The following is a 14,847-nucleotide window of genomic DNA, read 5'->3' on the forward strand; positions in this document are numbered from 1 at the left end:
TTGTGTCCTTGAACTTACTTTTAGGAGTACCAGAGTTGAAGGTGACATTATTCCATCATGGGGAAGTATAAATATCTGACATTGAATTGTGGTATTGACATTTAACAGAGGAGCATGGAAGTTGAACAAGACTCAGGGGATTGTAATGGTTAAGAATAAACCAAACTTACACATTCTTTTTGGCATTAAAGTGTTAGGGAGAAAATAAAATGATGTTGGATGAGCCACCCAACAACACACCTTCCCACCCATCCACCAACAGACACAGAGTGCCACTATTATATGCCTTCCTTTGGGGGCATAAACAATAATTATTCTGTCAGATAGCATGAAGATAGTAATAACATCAGAAAAACGTCCACTTCTCTTGTGTAACACAAATGTAGATTTTCCCCTCTACTGGATGAAAATTGATAATATTTTCACTGATATTTATGGATTATGGATGTATGGATTCCACTTCTGTAATTTTATAAAATTCAGAACCACAAAATCTGCTTGTTTAGGAATATCTGTATTGTGTCATGAAACTAGGCCTGAATCTGTTTACAAGGGAGGTAGCCATCACCACACCTTACTTACCTGTCATTGAGAAGCAGGTCTGCAGTAAATGTATTTGGCACAAAGGAGTTGACTATAGCACACAACACTCTACTGTCCGCAAAGTCATCTATACTCTAGAGTTATGAAAACAGCAACAGGAGTTAGTATTTAATAGACACAGCTACAAAGGACTCAGTTCGCAGAATAGATCGTTGTTTTGCATATAAATCGTTTAGCGAGAAATAAACTTTACATAAATTCATTGAAAATATATTTTTTTATCGAGGTTGACATGGAAAACCTGGTTTTAATCTGTTTTGAATCGATAAAATAATATATAAATGATCATAAATACATGCACTTGGCAACAATAAATGCAGCGTCGCGAGTTATGCAATTTATATCTATATTTAGCTTTCGCTGAACATAATAAGCATATGGAAGATAAATACAAACAATGTACATAGATTTAGCAAAAACCTAGCATTGCATTTGTTCATACCTTCTCTCCGCTTAATTCGCCTGTATCCGCAATTTTGTTTGTTTAGGTTGAATTAACGTGTCGAATCATGAATATTAATTAGGTCATTTTTGTACTTAACCGTACTCGACCCCAAACTTAAAATTGCTATATTGTTTGTTTTCAACCGATTTCAACCTGATTTTCAGTGATATCCTCAATAAAACACGTTTTCTTACAATTCTGCCCATATATATCTCTGCGAACCGGGACTTTAAACTAATTTCCATACATCAGCTTCATCCATACAGCTTGTAACTCAGGATATTCAAAATTTCAATTATTTTAGTCGGTTCATTATCAACACATGCTTCTTGTTCAATCTTTTTCCTTTATAAAATCAGGGTTTTTACAATAAAAAAATGTTAGTAGCTCCAGATAAGGTTTAATAGTTAACGTGTTATAACCATAAACTTTTGTTGAATACTGTTTTACTCTGTCTCAGTCAGCTTTTAAATATATTGTCTAAAATATATATTTGAATGCAACAATTTTAAGTTTGAAATATATAAATATGTAAATATGTAAATAAATATAAAGCAAATGCTAGTAGTGGTTAACCCTTTGCATGCTGGGAAATTTGTTGTCTGCTAAATTTCAAAAATTAGCATTTTCTTCTATTTTTTTCATAGAATACTATCAGAATAGCAAACAGTTTGAATCCTGATGAGACGCCACGTTCTGTGGCGTCTCATCTGGATCCAAACTGTTTGCACAGGCCTTCAAAATTCGGTTCCCGCACTGAAAGGGTTAATTAAATACATTGAGAATATTGTTTTAAGATGTAGCACAATTCTCAAAGTTACCTAAAGACAAGATTCAATACTGAGTGTTACCCTCTCTAAAAGTGTCTTATGGGAACTAATACCCACTACTCACACCTTAAATGATATTTGCTTCAATGTAAAGGGTATACATTAAAATAAACCTCTTTTTTGGAGATCTGAGCTTTTTTTTATATTGAAATTTGACATAAGCTACGATTTCCCTTTGATATTTGTGAACCAGGGCCCCTATTTACCATCCCCAGGGCCCCTATTTACCATCCCCAGGGCCCCTATTTACCATCCCCAGGGCCCCTATTTACCATCCCCAGGGCCCATATTTACCATCCCCAGGGCCCTTATTTACCATCCCCAGGGCCCCTATTTACCATCCCCAGGGTCCCTATTTACCATCCATGTCATAGGAAACATCAACATCTGATTAGTAAGTGTATTTGTCTTTTAACCCTTTGCATGCTGGGTAATTTGTCTTCTGCTAAAATGTCGTCTGCTGAATTTCTTAAATTAGCATTTTCTTCATTTTTTTTCAAAGAATACTATCAGAATAGCAAACAGTTTGGATCCTGATGAGACGCCACGTTCTGTGGCGTCTCATCAGGATCCAAACTGTTTGCAAAGGCCTTCAAAATTCGGTTCCCGCACTGAAAGGGTTAAGATTTACAATTACCTAGTAAACAAGTATAAACTGATTAATATTGCTTCTGTACGCAAAAAAGAATGTTTTACCTAAAAAAAATTGATAAAATAAAGACTTTCCTGAGGTAAAAGACACTTTAAATATTCCATTATGGTACACAATTCAGAACTATATGTTTATATGGAAATAAAATATATTATTTTCTTTAATAAAAGTAAGTATTTGTATGGACGAAAAACATAGATCTTTCTTCAGATAATTGGTTTATTTAAGCCTCTTTCTTGAAATGGGAGCCTATTTAACAGAAACAAAATGCAAAAAAAAAAAAAAACTAATTGAATTTGAGTCATGCTCTGTAAAAGGGGGTTTAATGCATGTGCAGAAAGTGTCGTCCCATGTAAGCCTGTGCAGTCTGCACAGGCTAACCAGGGACAACACGTTCCACCTAAACTGGATTTTTGCTAGGAAGTGACTTTCAGACTTTCAGTAAAAGATTAATACAATAAAAGAGGAAAGTGTCGTCCCTTGTTAGCCTGTGTGAACTGCACAGGCTTATCTGGGATGACACTTTACGCACATGCATTAAACCCTCTTTTCACAGAGCAGGGCTCATATCATTATGTTGAGCCTTAATTGCTGATTACATAACAAAAGTAAAGAATGAAACCTAAATGAGACTGAAGAATTGTTCTTTACTCAAAGCAATGAGGGTAACACAAGATGTTTTCTATTTGTGATGACTTAAGAACATTTTGTATCTTCCTTATGTAGATCCATTCCTTTCCGCATTTTCTATTTTTGCATGCAGCTAAATGCTTCAGTTAAGTAACTACAGGATTATGTTGTACTTACGTAGCAGTGTAAACCTTTTCCATCTCTGGTGTTCTGAAAGAATACAGTGATAATGTTAGAACAAAAAAAATTATATCACAAAAAGGTGCAATCTATACATAACAGATTGTTTCCCCTTCGTTATGCTGCTGATGGCTACTATATACAAGTATTGAATGCTATGACAGAATTTTTTGGTTAAAAAGTTGCAATCAGGACTTCAAAGGCATGTGAAAAATGCAAACAAGCATATATTTAAATGCAAAAAAGGTCAAGGAAGAACTGAAATTAAGTTGTCATTTATTTATTTATTAGCATATAAACTTGATACATCATAAACTAAATGTGCCCTAATATGTAAAAGGAGACTGGTTCAAATACCATGTATTCTATAAAAAGATCTAGAGCTTAAGTTGCTGCATCTTGCTGCTGTCTCACGATTGGCAAACACAAAAAGTGCGAACATCTCATAAAATATAATAAATATATTATAATTTTATAAAGCAAAAAGTAAACCTATATACCTTTATTATACCAAGCATATATTAACAGCACAATGTATCTTGTGTGATCCCAAACCTGTCCCTGCATATAGCTTTGCATACATCAGTTGGTACCTTGAGAGTACCATGACATGTAGTTGACCATCTTCAGTCATGTTAACATAGACAGCTTCCTACAGACTGTATAGAGTCCTATACCTCGAGTTGGTAGTTGACAATCTCCAGTAATGTCTACATAGACAGCTCCCTTCAGACTGTATAGAGTCCCATACCTTGAGTTGGTAGTTGACCATCTCCAGTAATGTCTACATAGACAGCTCCCTTCAGACTGTATAGAGCCCCATACCTTGAGTTGGTAGTTGACCATCTCTAGCAATGTTTACATAGACAGCTGCCTTCAGGCTGTATAGAGTCCCATACCTTGAGTTGGAAGTTGACCATCTCCAGTAATGTTTACATAGACAGCTGCCTTCAGGCTGTATAGAGTCCCATACCTTGAGTTGGTGTTGACCATCTCCAGTACTGTTCAGATAGACAGCTCCATACACTACAGACTGTATAGAGTCCTATAACTTGAGTTGGTAAATGACCATGTCCAGCACTGTCTACATAGACAGCTCCCTACACTACAGACTGTATAGAGTCCCATACCTTGAGTTGGGAACATCTCCAGTACTGTTTACATAGACAGCTCCCTACAGACTGTATAGAGTCATATACCTTGAGTTGGTGGTTGACCATCTCCAGTACTGTTTACATAGACAGCTCCCTACAGACTGTATAGAGTCCCATACCTTGAGTCGGTAGTTGACCATCTCCAGTACTGTTTACATAGACAGCTCCCTGCAGACTGTATAGAGTCCCATACCTTGAGTTGGTAGTTGACCATCTCCAGTAATGTCTACATAGACAGCTCCCTACAGACTGTATAGAGTCCCTTACCTTGAGTTGGTAGTTGACCATCTCCAGTATACAGTCTTCAGCAGTGGGGTATTCAGAGGGGTCGAGTTTCTTCTTCTTGAACCCTTTCATGTACTCTGAGTTGGGGAACTTTATCCATTTCTCATCATCGTCCTAAATGCAAACAAAAAACTGCATTCATGTAAACTAAAAATATCTTTCAAAATTAATAAAAATTATAACATGTCCAAATTTTAGGTTAGGTCATGTGACCTTAAACTAATTGTATTTCAAAGCACCTAAAAATATGTTTGTTAAATTTCTGAAACTATATTAGTTAATCAAATTTCATCAATTTCTAAACAAATCAACATTCAGATATCTTATTGACTCAATACACATAAATCTCAATCAGGATTATGTCATGAAATACAAATAATATACCACAGTATCTCTCTCTCTCTCTCTCTCTCTCTCTCTGTCTCTATATATATATATATATATATATATATATATATATATATATATATATATATATATATATATATATATATATATATATATATATATATTTATTTATTTATAATCTAAATTTGTATTGTTGCATTTACCAATTAAATGCTAAATCAAATATAGAAGTAATAATTTTATATTTTAAAAAGCCTTCTAACACTGAATGACTATTGGAATGTTTCTACATTATTCTATGTCATTGATGTATGTTTCCCTTACTTTAAATGGACAAATAACTAAAACATTGATACAGCTCTGTCAATCATACTATCTTAAACAAAACATTTTTGGTTAGTGACCATCACCAATTGTTATCACTCCATACATTTGACCACCACAGTTAATGCCAATAAAATGCCAACACAAACAGAAAACACGAAAAATTTACAAATTAACAAAACAAATGTTTGACATTTAAAAAACATATTTAAACAAAAACCATTCCACTAAAACTAAAATCTAATTATATGTAAAAAAAATCAATCTAAGCCATGTTTTTTTCCATAAATAATTGGTTGCATACCTGTACCGAAGTTACACATTAAACTATTTTCCATTAAAACAATATAAAAGACAAGGGCGTGTTTGTACATATGCAAATCATACTGCATACAGTAATAAACAAGGACGATAACAAGTTTGTCATTATTTCTTTACACAATATTCATATTATAAAAATAATAATTTTATGATTTAAATGATAATAAATCCCAATAGGAATAATAGAAAAATACCCCCCACACACCCTGAAAAAACAGCAATTCAGTAAAGAGGAAACATGACAAGTTTACATTTTATATTTACATAAACAGGATATATGTAAAGTAAACACTCATTTAAACAATAAAGTCCTTTAAACATAACAAGCCCTGAAAAGCATAGTTAGTTTAAACCTATTTATTTTAGCTCGATTGCATAGAAAGCGTTTGGTTTATTTGAAACGCTCTCGAGTCCATTTCCTGGGACTAGAACCAGTACTTGGTGTCTATAGGGGAAATCTAACAGACGCTCCCACAGTGGGTATTAAACCCGTAACCTCCCGGTCGCTAGACGGACACCACCACGGCGACTTAATAAAGAACATAGTTTTAAACAAGGATCAAAAGTAGGGCCATAATTTTGTTATCTTTTGCTTGACAGGGGATCCAACCCAAAATTTCAACAAATACAATCCCCCCCCCCAAAAGAAAAAGAAGAAATTGTCAATGTTTTTCCAAAGCATTCAGCAGACCCTGTTTTATTTGATGCTAAAATAAAATATATCCAATTGATGAAACCAGTCATAAAAAAACAAACAATGAAAATAACAACCATGCACATTCTTTGATACTTATAAATACTATACTATAAATAAGTGAAATATTGTGTCCAAAAACCTTTACATGTTTATAATATGCCTGGACAATTATTTTGCCTTAATAAATTAATAATAGAAGTGAAATTGTAAATTAAAAAGACATTCTGCAGGTAAATTTTACAAAATTTCAGAAATAAAAAATCCCAGATTCTCAACCAAATCTAGCGAGTCCCACTTATGGTTTGATTCATATGCAGATCGAAAAAATGTATGAAGAATACTAATATTTAATATTTGCTTTCAAATTATAGTTACAAAGCATATCATTTGTCTAAAGCTTTATCAAGATGCATAATCCTCTTTAAATATATGCTTTCATTAAAATGAAAGCATGTAAACGAATGAGAAAAAAAAGAAGGTAATTTTCACATTTCAAATTTACCGTTGATGCATTTTAAACCAACATTTCTTTAATCTATAAATATTTTCTTCCATGATATTAACAGTTTTCTTATGTTCAATATTAAAATGTAAACATCTTTTATTTGCCTAGTTGTAAAAATAATCAATTGATGTTAACATTAAGTTTGGCATTATTTAAGTATGATTGTATTATAACTAATTTTGCTTAAAAAAAACTGGATTTCACGGTCCGTAATATTTTCGATAAATATCCAACACCTGATGTACCTTGACATAAAGAACAAGAGAAACAACTACTGTTAAGGTATGTATACACTAAACAAGTGAAATATCCAAACTAAAAATCTAACAAAAATGGAATAAAAAGTAAAACAAGTAAGCTTAAAGCCCAAAGGCGCTCACCTATGAAACCTAAAACCTTAACTGTAATTAGCAGGTAGTGTTCACAACAGACTTTTAAGGAAAACTGCCTCAACATCTAGCAGTCATAGTTTTGAACAAACAACCATCAAGTCAGCCCAGATATCTTAAAAACATTTGAGCTGTGAAAGGGGTTTTAATGCATATGCGTTAATTGTCAGATTAGCTTTTGAATTTGAGTCATGCTCTGCGCAGCCTAATTAGGGACAACACTTTCTCCTTCAACTGGGTTTTTGCTAAAAAGAGACTTTCTTTAAACAGACATTATCATACAAGCGGAAAGTTTCGTCTCTGATTAGCCTGTGCAGACTGCATAGGCTAATCTGGGACAACACTTAACGCACATGCATTAAACCACTTTTCACAGAGCACGACTAATTTAGAAAACAATGTACTGAGCAAGCATTCTAATGAGTGGGTCAAGAATGTTCCTTCCTGATTAATTGAATGAAGCTCCATAAGACAAAATGTCCTGCATCATGGCAGCTGATTCATTTCAATTGACTGGAAGCATTCATCGCTAGGCCGGGAAAACACTGGAGCATTTATTTTCCTTGAAGATGGCACAAACGCATGGGGGCTTCTTGTTTATTCACAAGCATTTTCTTTATTTTGACCTAGTGACCTAGTTTTTGCCCCAATGTGATCCAATTTCAATTTGGCTGATATATATTTGTGATAAATGTTTTGACCAAGTTTCACAAAAAAATTAGCAATACAAACTGTATTCATGGTCGCTTGAGTGTTCACAAGAAAATGTTTACGATGGAAGACTCACAACCCATGACTTATGATGGACACAAAAGGTGATCAAAAAAGCTTACCATGAACATGTTATGCCCATCTGAGCAAGGGAAACAACTTGTGCAGTAAATAATATAAAAATGTAAATAAACAAAAATGATAATGAAACAGCTACAAAAAGAATAAATCAACATCCTCAAGTTAAAAAGATATACTTGAGTCAGAAAAATATCCGGACAGCTACTGGATATGAAGTCTGTCTTTGGTAATGAATGGGGTGACTCTGCTCTCTTAGTCTTCGTCTTTGATTCCTTTGATGACCTTACAGTTAAACTAGCCGATGATATGACAGATGCAGTATCACTCACAATGGATGCTCTCCTAGAAACAGGGGCTGACTGGATGGCAGATTGCGCCATTTTATTTTTAGCCATCTGTGGAGTCAAGGTAAGGTCATGACCTTTTAGTTTCCTTCTTCCCAATGTCAAATCAAAGACCTGACTTACGGAATATTTCTCAACCACACTTATCAGTTCATCTTCAATAACCAGTTCACCCTTATCTATTTGCTGTGCTTTTTCTACTTCTGTTATTGACTCTTCAAGTGTTTCTAATGGCATGCCAGAAAGGTGCAATTTTGAAGCAAGTTTTCCATAATTAGATGCAACGTTGGTCTCATTTTTACCGACTGATCCCTTTTCTATCTGTTTTCCATTTTGAAATATGTTAGCATTATCAATATAAGATAAACTTTGGTAAGGATATGAAACCACAGAATTAATTTGAGCTTGCTTATCATCAGTATTTTCCGTTCCCAAATCAGCTTGATAATCAAGAGAATTTTCAACATTGTCTTTAGATTTGTTAGCCTCAAAAGGCCAAGGTGAACTCCTACCCTGAAAGCTGGAAGGGCTGAGAGTGTCTTCATTCTCATCATTTAGCGGAACAATAAAAATGCTCATTATTGGCCTGGCCTCCTCCTCCAAATCATCAATGTCCTCTGCAGAATCATAAACAACTTTATCTGTATTTTGAAACTCTTCTGCTGGCTCATTCCTCATTGCTTCATTGGCCTTAATGTCATTCTGCAAATCATCTACTGCTTCATAATTCTCTTGGCAATTATTTGTTGACTCTTTAATATTCACAGTTTGTTCAATATCTTTCTCAGAAGCTTCATTATTTTCTTCATTAAACTCAATGTCAGTGCAGTCATCATTTAAAGCTTTGGCCATGATTGAAGCTTCTAAGGACTTTGCATGTTCATTGCTGCTTATTCTCTTGTAGTAATAGGTATATAGAGAATCTGCCCTCCTTTTGTCATTGGCCTAGGAAAGGATGTATCATTAACATTATCATAACAGATTCATTTAATACTGTACAAAAACCATTAGTAAATTCCCATGATTATGACCTAATATTTTTGCTGCTGAAATATAAAACATGGCATGAATAGCCAAAAATAAAAGATATATTATGCCATGTTTGATGGTTCCTGATTCAAATTAAATCTTTAACAGGACGCCATGACTTTTAAACTTGTGTTAGATTGTTCATTCCAAGAATTATTTTTAAAGGTGATCTTAAAGGGGCCTTTTCACAGATTTTGGCATTTTTTAACTTATTCATTAAAATGCTTTATATTGATAAATGTAAACATTGGATCGTAAAAGCTCCAGTAAAAAATCAAGAATAAAATTAAAAAAAGGAAAAGAACATTGCCCGGAGCAGGTTTCGAACCAGTGACCCCTGGAGTCCTGCCAGAGTCCAGAAGTAAAAACGCTTTAGCCTACTGAGCTATTCCGCCGAGTACACATTCTTAACGTATTTTATACCTTATATAAGCAATCTTCGTAGTTTCACAAAATTTAACGACAAAAACAGAACTCTCCAAATTATTCAATCGTTTTGCGTTGCAACGCTTTATAATTTTTAGGTTTTAAAATCGTCAAAAGATGCATTTAATGGCTATATTAGAGCATGGTAAATGTTCAGTATTACTGTTTCCTCACAAATATCAAAACTAAAACGAAAATTTGCGGATCTAAAACAACTTTTTTCAATTTTGTCAATTTACCAAAGCGTGAAAAGATCCCTTTAATATAAAGGTTATACAATTAATTTTACCTACAAAAACATGAGTTTTAGTCAATTAAAAAATTTGAAACATTAAATAAGTCTTGGTTAATGCCCTCATCCGTAGTATGAATTAAAAACATAAATTCAGATAGGCACATCAACATAACACATCATTTGGTTAAAAATTATAAATTATAACATGCATGCAATTCAACAAAATGCAGTAATTATCAACAGAAGGTGACACAGAACTATAACAGTGTTCACAGTGCAGTGTTGCCTATCTATCACATTTCACCTCCTGGCACAATTGTGTGCTAACAGATATCCAGAAATCAGCAAAATCATGACAAATTTCTTTATTCTGTTGCCATAGAAAGGCACCTCTGTGCTGCAACCTACCCAGTCCTCCCAGATATCAAAGCAACGATTCTTTGTCTGGAAAACGACACTTTAGGATTAAACGAAAAATAAATAGAAAAATCAAGCTTCAGTACAATATCATTATTTGATCCTTGATATATTAAAAAACACAGAAGCAAACACATATACAGACATCAAGCTCAAGACAAAGTATTAAAAGGTTAAAAAACACAAAATACTTTTAAAATGGACACAAATGTGAAATAACAGACACCCCAAAACAGTCCAACTTCAAACGTTTTTCACATGTATACCTTTTCTTTACCTCATAAGAACAATCAGAATCACTATCATCCATGAAAGAATCATTTGCAAGCCCACTATCATCATGGCACAAATGCAAACCCATTTTTGGGTTCCCAGAGCCATGTTTCTCAAAGTCATATTCTGATCCAGACTTTGAGACGATGGAAATTTCTAAAACCATGCCTCTGGCTTCATTTTTGTCATCATCTTCATCTTCTATCTCTATGATATCCGGTGTGTCCGTCCATGTACCAGAACATGCTGATGATAGACCCTCCTTGTTTGGTCATATAAGAGTTGACCAATTAGATTCGTATTTTGACGCATTTTAGTCCCTTAGAAAGTGACATTTAATTAAAGACCTTTCTGACTTGATTCAAATTTCAAAGGCTTTATTTCCAACCCTTAGACATTGATGAGCAGCAAACAGCATAAAATCTGAACACTCGCACGCTGTTCTGGTTTTAGGCTGTTTGCAAATAGTGATTTAAAATTTGCTTCTGAGTGGGAAAGGGTTGAGCATGAAATAGTAAAAATACCAATCAGGATAACCGGTATTAGTTTTTGTACTTAAGTGACTTTGATTTAAGTGAGTTTGATTTAAAACTGTATTGCAATAAATACATTATTATGGCATTATACAAAAACATGAAACACATGCACAAACAAAACTGAAAACAATTCAATGGTTTAATTTTGTACTAATTGTGTTCACAAAAATACATAACATTTTGGCTAGCTATACAGCTGTGAGTGTGGAGGGACAGGTTTCAGGTATACAATCATTAACAAGTTAAAACTGTGTGAACTGCATGTATATGCCTCAGGGTGTATTTATTTTTATCCTATTACCAGATGAAAATCGATAGAATAACAACGATCATATAAACTTAAGCTTTATACTATCACTATTTTTAGATCAGATTTGGGTTTTTCCAAAAAATGGAGAATCTGTTTTTGTCAACTACGGAAAGTTAAAATCGTCAAAAATTCGATATTTTATCATTATTAGTGGAAAAAGGGAGGAAATAATAGGATAAATAGAATATTATGTGAGTTTTAGATAAATTTCAAGTTTACCATGCTCGGCACGAACCATGGTAGCGCTCGGAAAGCCTCGCGCTACATCGGTTCTCAGCCTCGCATGATAAACTTGATCTTTATCCAAAACTCACATAATAATCTATATAACTACTTATGCAATCTGAGATAGGGCTACAATCCATTAATTTCAATTATTTTAGATTTTCCAAAGTGTATGATATTAAAGTGAGATCACAGTGCTCATTAATTAAATGTCATATAAAGTGAAGTGTAAAACAAAAATGTGAAATTTAGACACGAAGAATGAATTACAAGGATGTGGGTAACATCAATTTTTTTGCTGGGATGGTTTCAAACAAAACTTACATAGTCATCCTCAAACAACTTTTATTCAAATAAGCAGAATGCATTTATTAAACAGGTTCAATCTTGATTCACCAGCCTATTAGTAAATATATAATATAATTCATATAAGGACAGTGTTATAGGCAAACATCAAATGTATATGTGAATTATGATTATATACTTTATGTTATAAAGCTGCTTATAATTTATACCATTAGGAATCATAGATTTTAATTTATGTATGCAAAATGATTTATGAAAGAAATAGAGGATATTTGTTGGATTCGGTGGAATATCGATTTTATTTCACAAGTGATCATAGAAAACAATATTTTCACGAGTGGCGCAATAAAGTTGATATTCCATCGTATCCAACAAATTTTTGTTTTATTTTATGCTTTTTTCACCATTTATTTACATTGTAAATGAGTTTAACTGGATAATTTCGCTGAATTTATGACGTCATTTCGTCGAAAAAATGACGTCATTTCATAGTAAAACAGTGAAAAATATTGTTATTTTTCACTGATGTATCAGTTTTGTTTCACTTATATTTCTCTTTAAACCACCGAAAAGCATAAAATAAAAAAGTGTATCTGTCTTTGGCTTGAACCACTGACCTGACTATTAAGTGACTATTTATTGCTTTATACTGGAGCTCTTTAGTTCAGTTTTTTACAATTATTAATGAAAGGCATTTAACGATTAACTTACACTAAGAGGGCCTGAAAGGCTCAAAGTCGCTCACTTGAGATTCAAAGGAACTGACCTGTTCTGTGCAGCCCAAGATGTCATTAGAACAATATGTTCTTACCAACTTTCATGACTAGTGAACAGGGTGACCTGGCAGCAACGTTTTTCAACAGACCAGAACCATTTTCATACACATCCAAGATATCATTTACAAAAATATACTGACAAAGTTTCATGAAGATTCATAAGTCCATATAAGGAAAAATGCCACGCCCACTGGTGGCCATGTTTTTCAAGCAACTGGAGACACTTTTGAACTTGTCCAAAATATCATTGGGACAAATCTTCTGACAAAGTTTCATGATGATCGTACAATAAATATGGCTTCTAGAGTGTTAACAAGGTTTAACTATAGCAATATATGGAAAAATGCCATGCCCCCTTGGCGGTCATGTTTTTCCACCAACGGACAATAAATGTGGCCTCTAGAGTGTTAACAAGGTTTTACTAAAGCATGATATATAGCCATAACAGGAAAAATGCCCCGCCCCCTGGTGGCCATGTTTTTTAAGCAACCTTAAACCATTTTCGAACTCATCCAAGATATCATTAGGACAAACCTTCTGACCAAGTTTCATGAAGATCGGAAAATAAATGTGGCCTCTAGAGTGTTAACAAGGTTTTACTATAGCCATATAAGGAAAAATGCCCCGCCCCCTGGCAGCCATGTTTTTTCACCAATCTGGACCATTTTCGAACTCGACTGAGATAACAATGAAACGAATGTTTTGACCAAGTTTCATGATCATTGGGCAAAACTTATGACTTCTAGAGTGTTCACAAGGTTTCTCTATAGCCATATAAGAAATACTGCCCCGCCCCCTGGCGGCCATGTTTTTCAATGGACCGGAACCATTTTCGAGCTCAACCAACATATCATTTAGACAAACACTTTGACAAAGTTACATGAAGATTGGGCATCAAATGTGACTTCTACAGTGTTCACAAGGTTTTTCTTTTTTTGACCTAGTGACCTAGTTTTTGACCCAGCATGACACAGTTTCGGACTCAGTCGAGGTATCAATGGGACAAATGTTCTGACCAAATTTCATGAAGATCAGGCAATAAATGTGGCCTCTAGAGTGTTCACAAGGCAAAATGTTGACGACGGACGACGCACGACACACGATGGACAAAAAGCGATCTCAAAAGCTAAACATGCCATAGTCTGTGAACAAGTTTCTTTCAATCTTGATTTGTAAAATGCATTGTTTAAGTTCAGGGAAAAACTACTCTTCAATCTGGAAATCAATGTGCTTTTAATCTTTCCCATTGTGACTGCAGTAATGCAACAGGGAAATTCAGGGATTAATGAAGACGGCATTGAAATGAAAATACAAGCTTGTTGCAGAAAGAAAGACAAAGGAAATACATGTTTATAGATAATTTTATTTCTTTAATTGTGGAAATCATAGAAAACATGCTATTTTTCATTGACTCATTGTAAAAATTAAAAAAAAACATTATTGTATAAAAAAATAATATCCGTATTTTCATTGTCACAGGGCCAAAAAACAGCTGCAAGGATAAAATTGTACTTACATCTTCGGGCGTTTTCTCAGCTTCTACAACAGATGAAGCTCCAAACCCAGACAACAGTGATTTCTTAGCCTTGGTCTTGGATTTTTTCTTCCGGGGCGGAGGGTCTGGTGTCCACTGGAAGGATTTGGATTGCCAAGAAATAACATTCAACTTCCCAAACAATGGTGGGCTATTTCTTCCATATTGTAAGGTCATGTTGGTAGATTTGACGGGAGCCAAAACAAAAACAAGCTTGAATGAATGATATCTGTCTTTATTATTGTATTAGACTTACATATGCAAGAATGAATGCCGGATAT

General features: G+C 34.1%; 1 protein-coding gene across 7 annotated transcripts in view; it reads right to left on the reverse strand.

Moving 5' to 3' along the window:
- LOC127872130 (ankyrin-3-like) overlaps window positions 1-14,847 on the reverse strand; it is an 80,877-nt gene that overhangs the window by 34,151 nt on the left and 31,879 nt on the right. For 3 of the 7 annotated variants that reach the window (XM_052415490.1, XM_052415483.1, XM_052415476.1), the window contains exons 5-9: window positions 14,549-14,662; window positions 10,598-10,633; window positions 4,762-4,893; window positions 3,338-3,370; window positions 583-677 (exon numbers count right to left, since the gene is read on the reverse strand). In XM_052415490.1, the coding sequence (XP_052271450.1) occupies window positions 583-677; window positions 3,338-3,370; window positions 4,762-4,893; window positions 10,598-10,633; window positions 14,549-14,662 (410 nt within the window). The other 4 variants (XM_052415468.1, XM_052415496.1, XM_052415502.1 and 1 more) reach the window with 4 other exon arrangements.

Source organism: Dreissena polymorpha, chromosome 1 (assembly GCF_020536995.1).
Source record: "Dreissena polymorpha isolate Duluth1 chromosome 1, UMN_Dpol_1.0, whole genome shotgun sequence".
Classification (NCBI taxonomy): Eukaryota; Metazoa; Mollusca; class Bivalvia; order Myida; family Dreissenidae; genus Dreissena; species Dreissena polymorpha.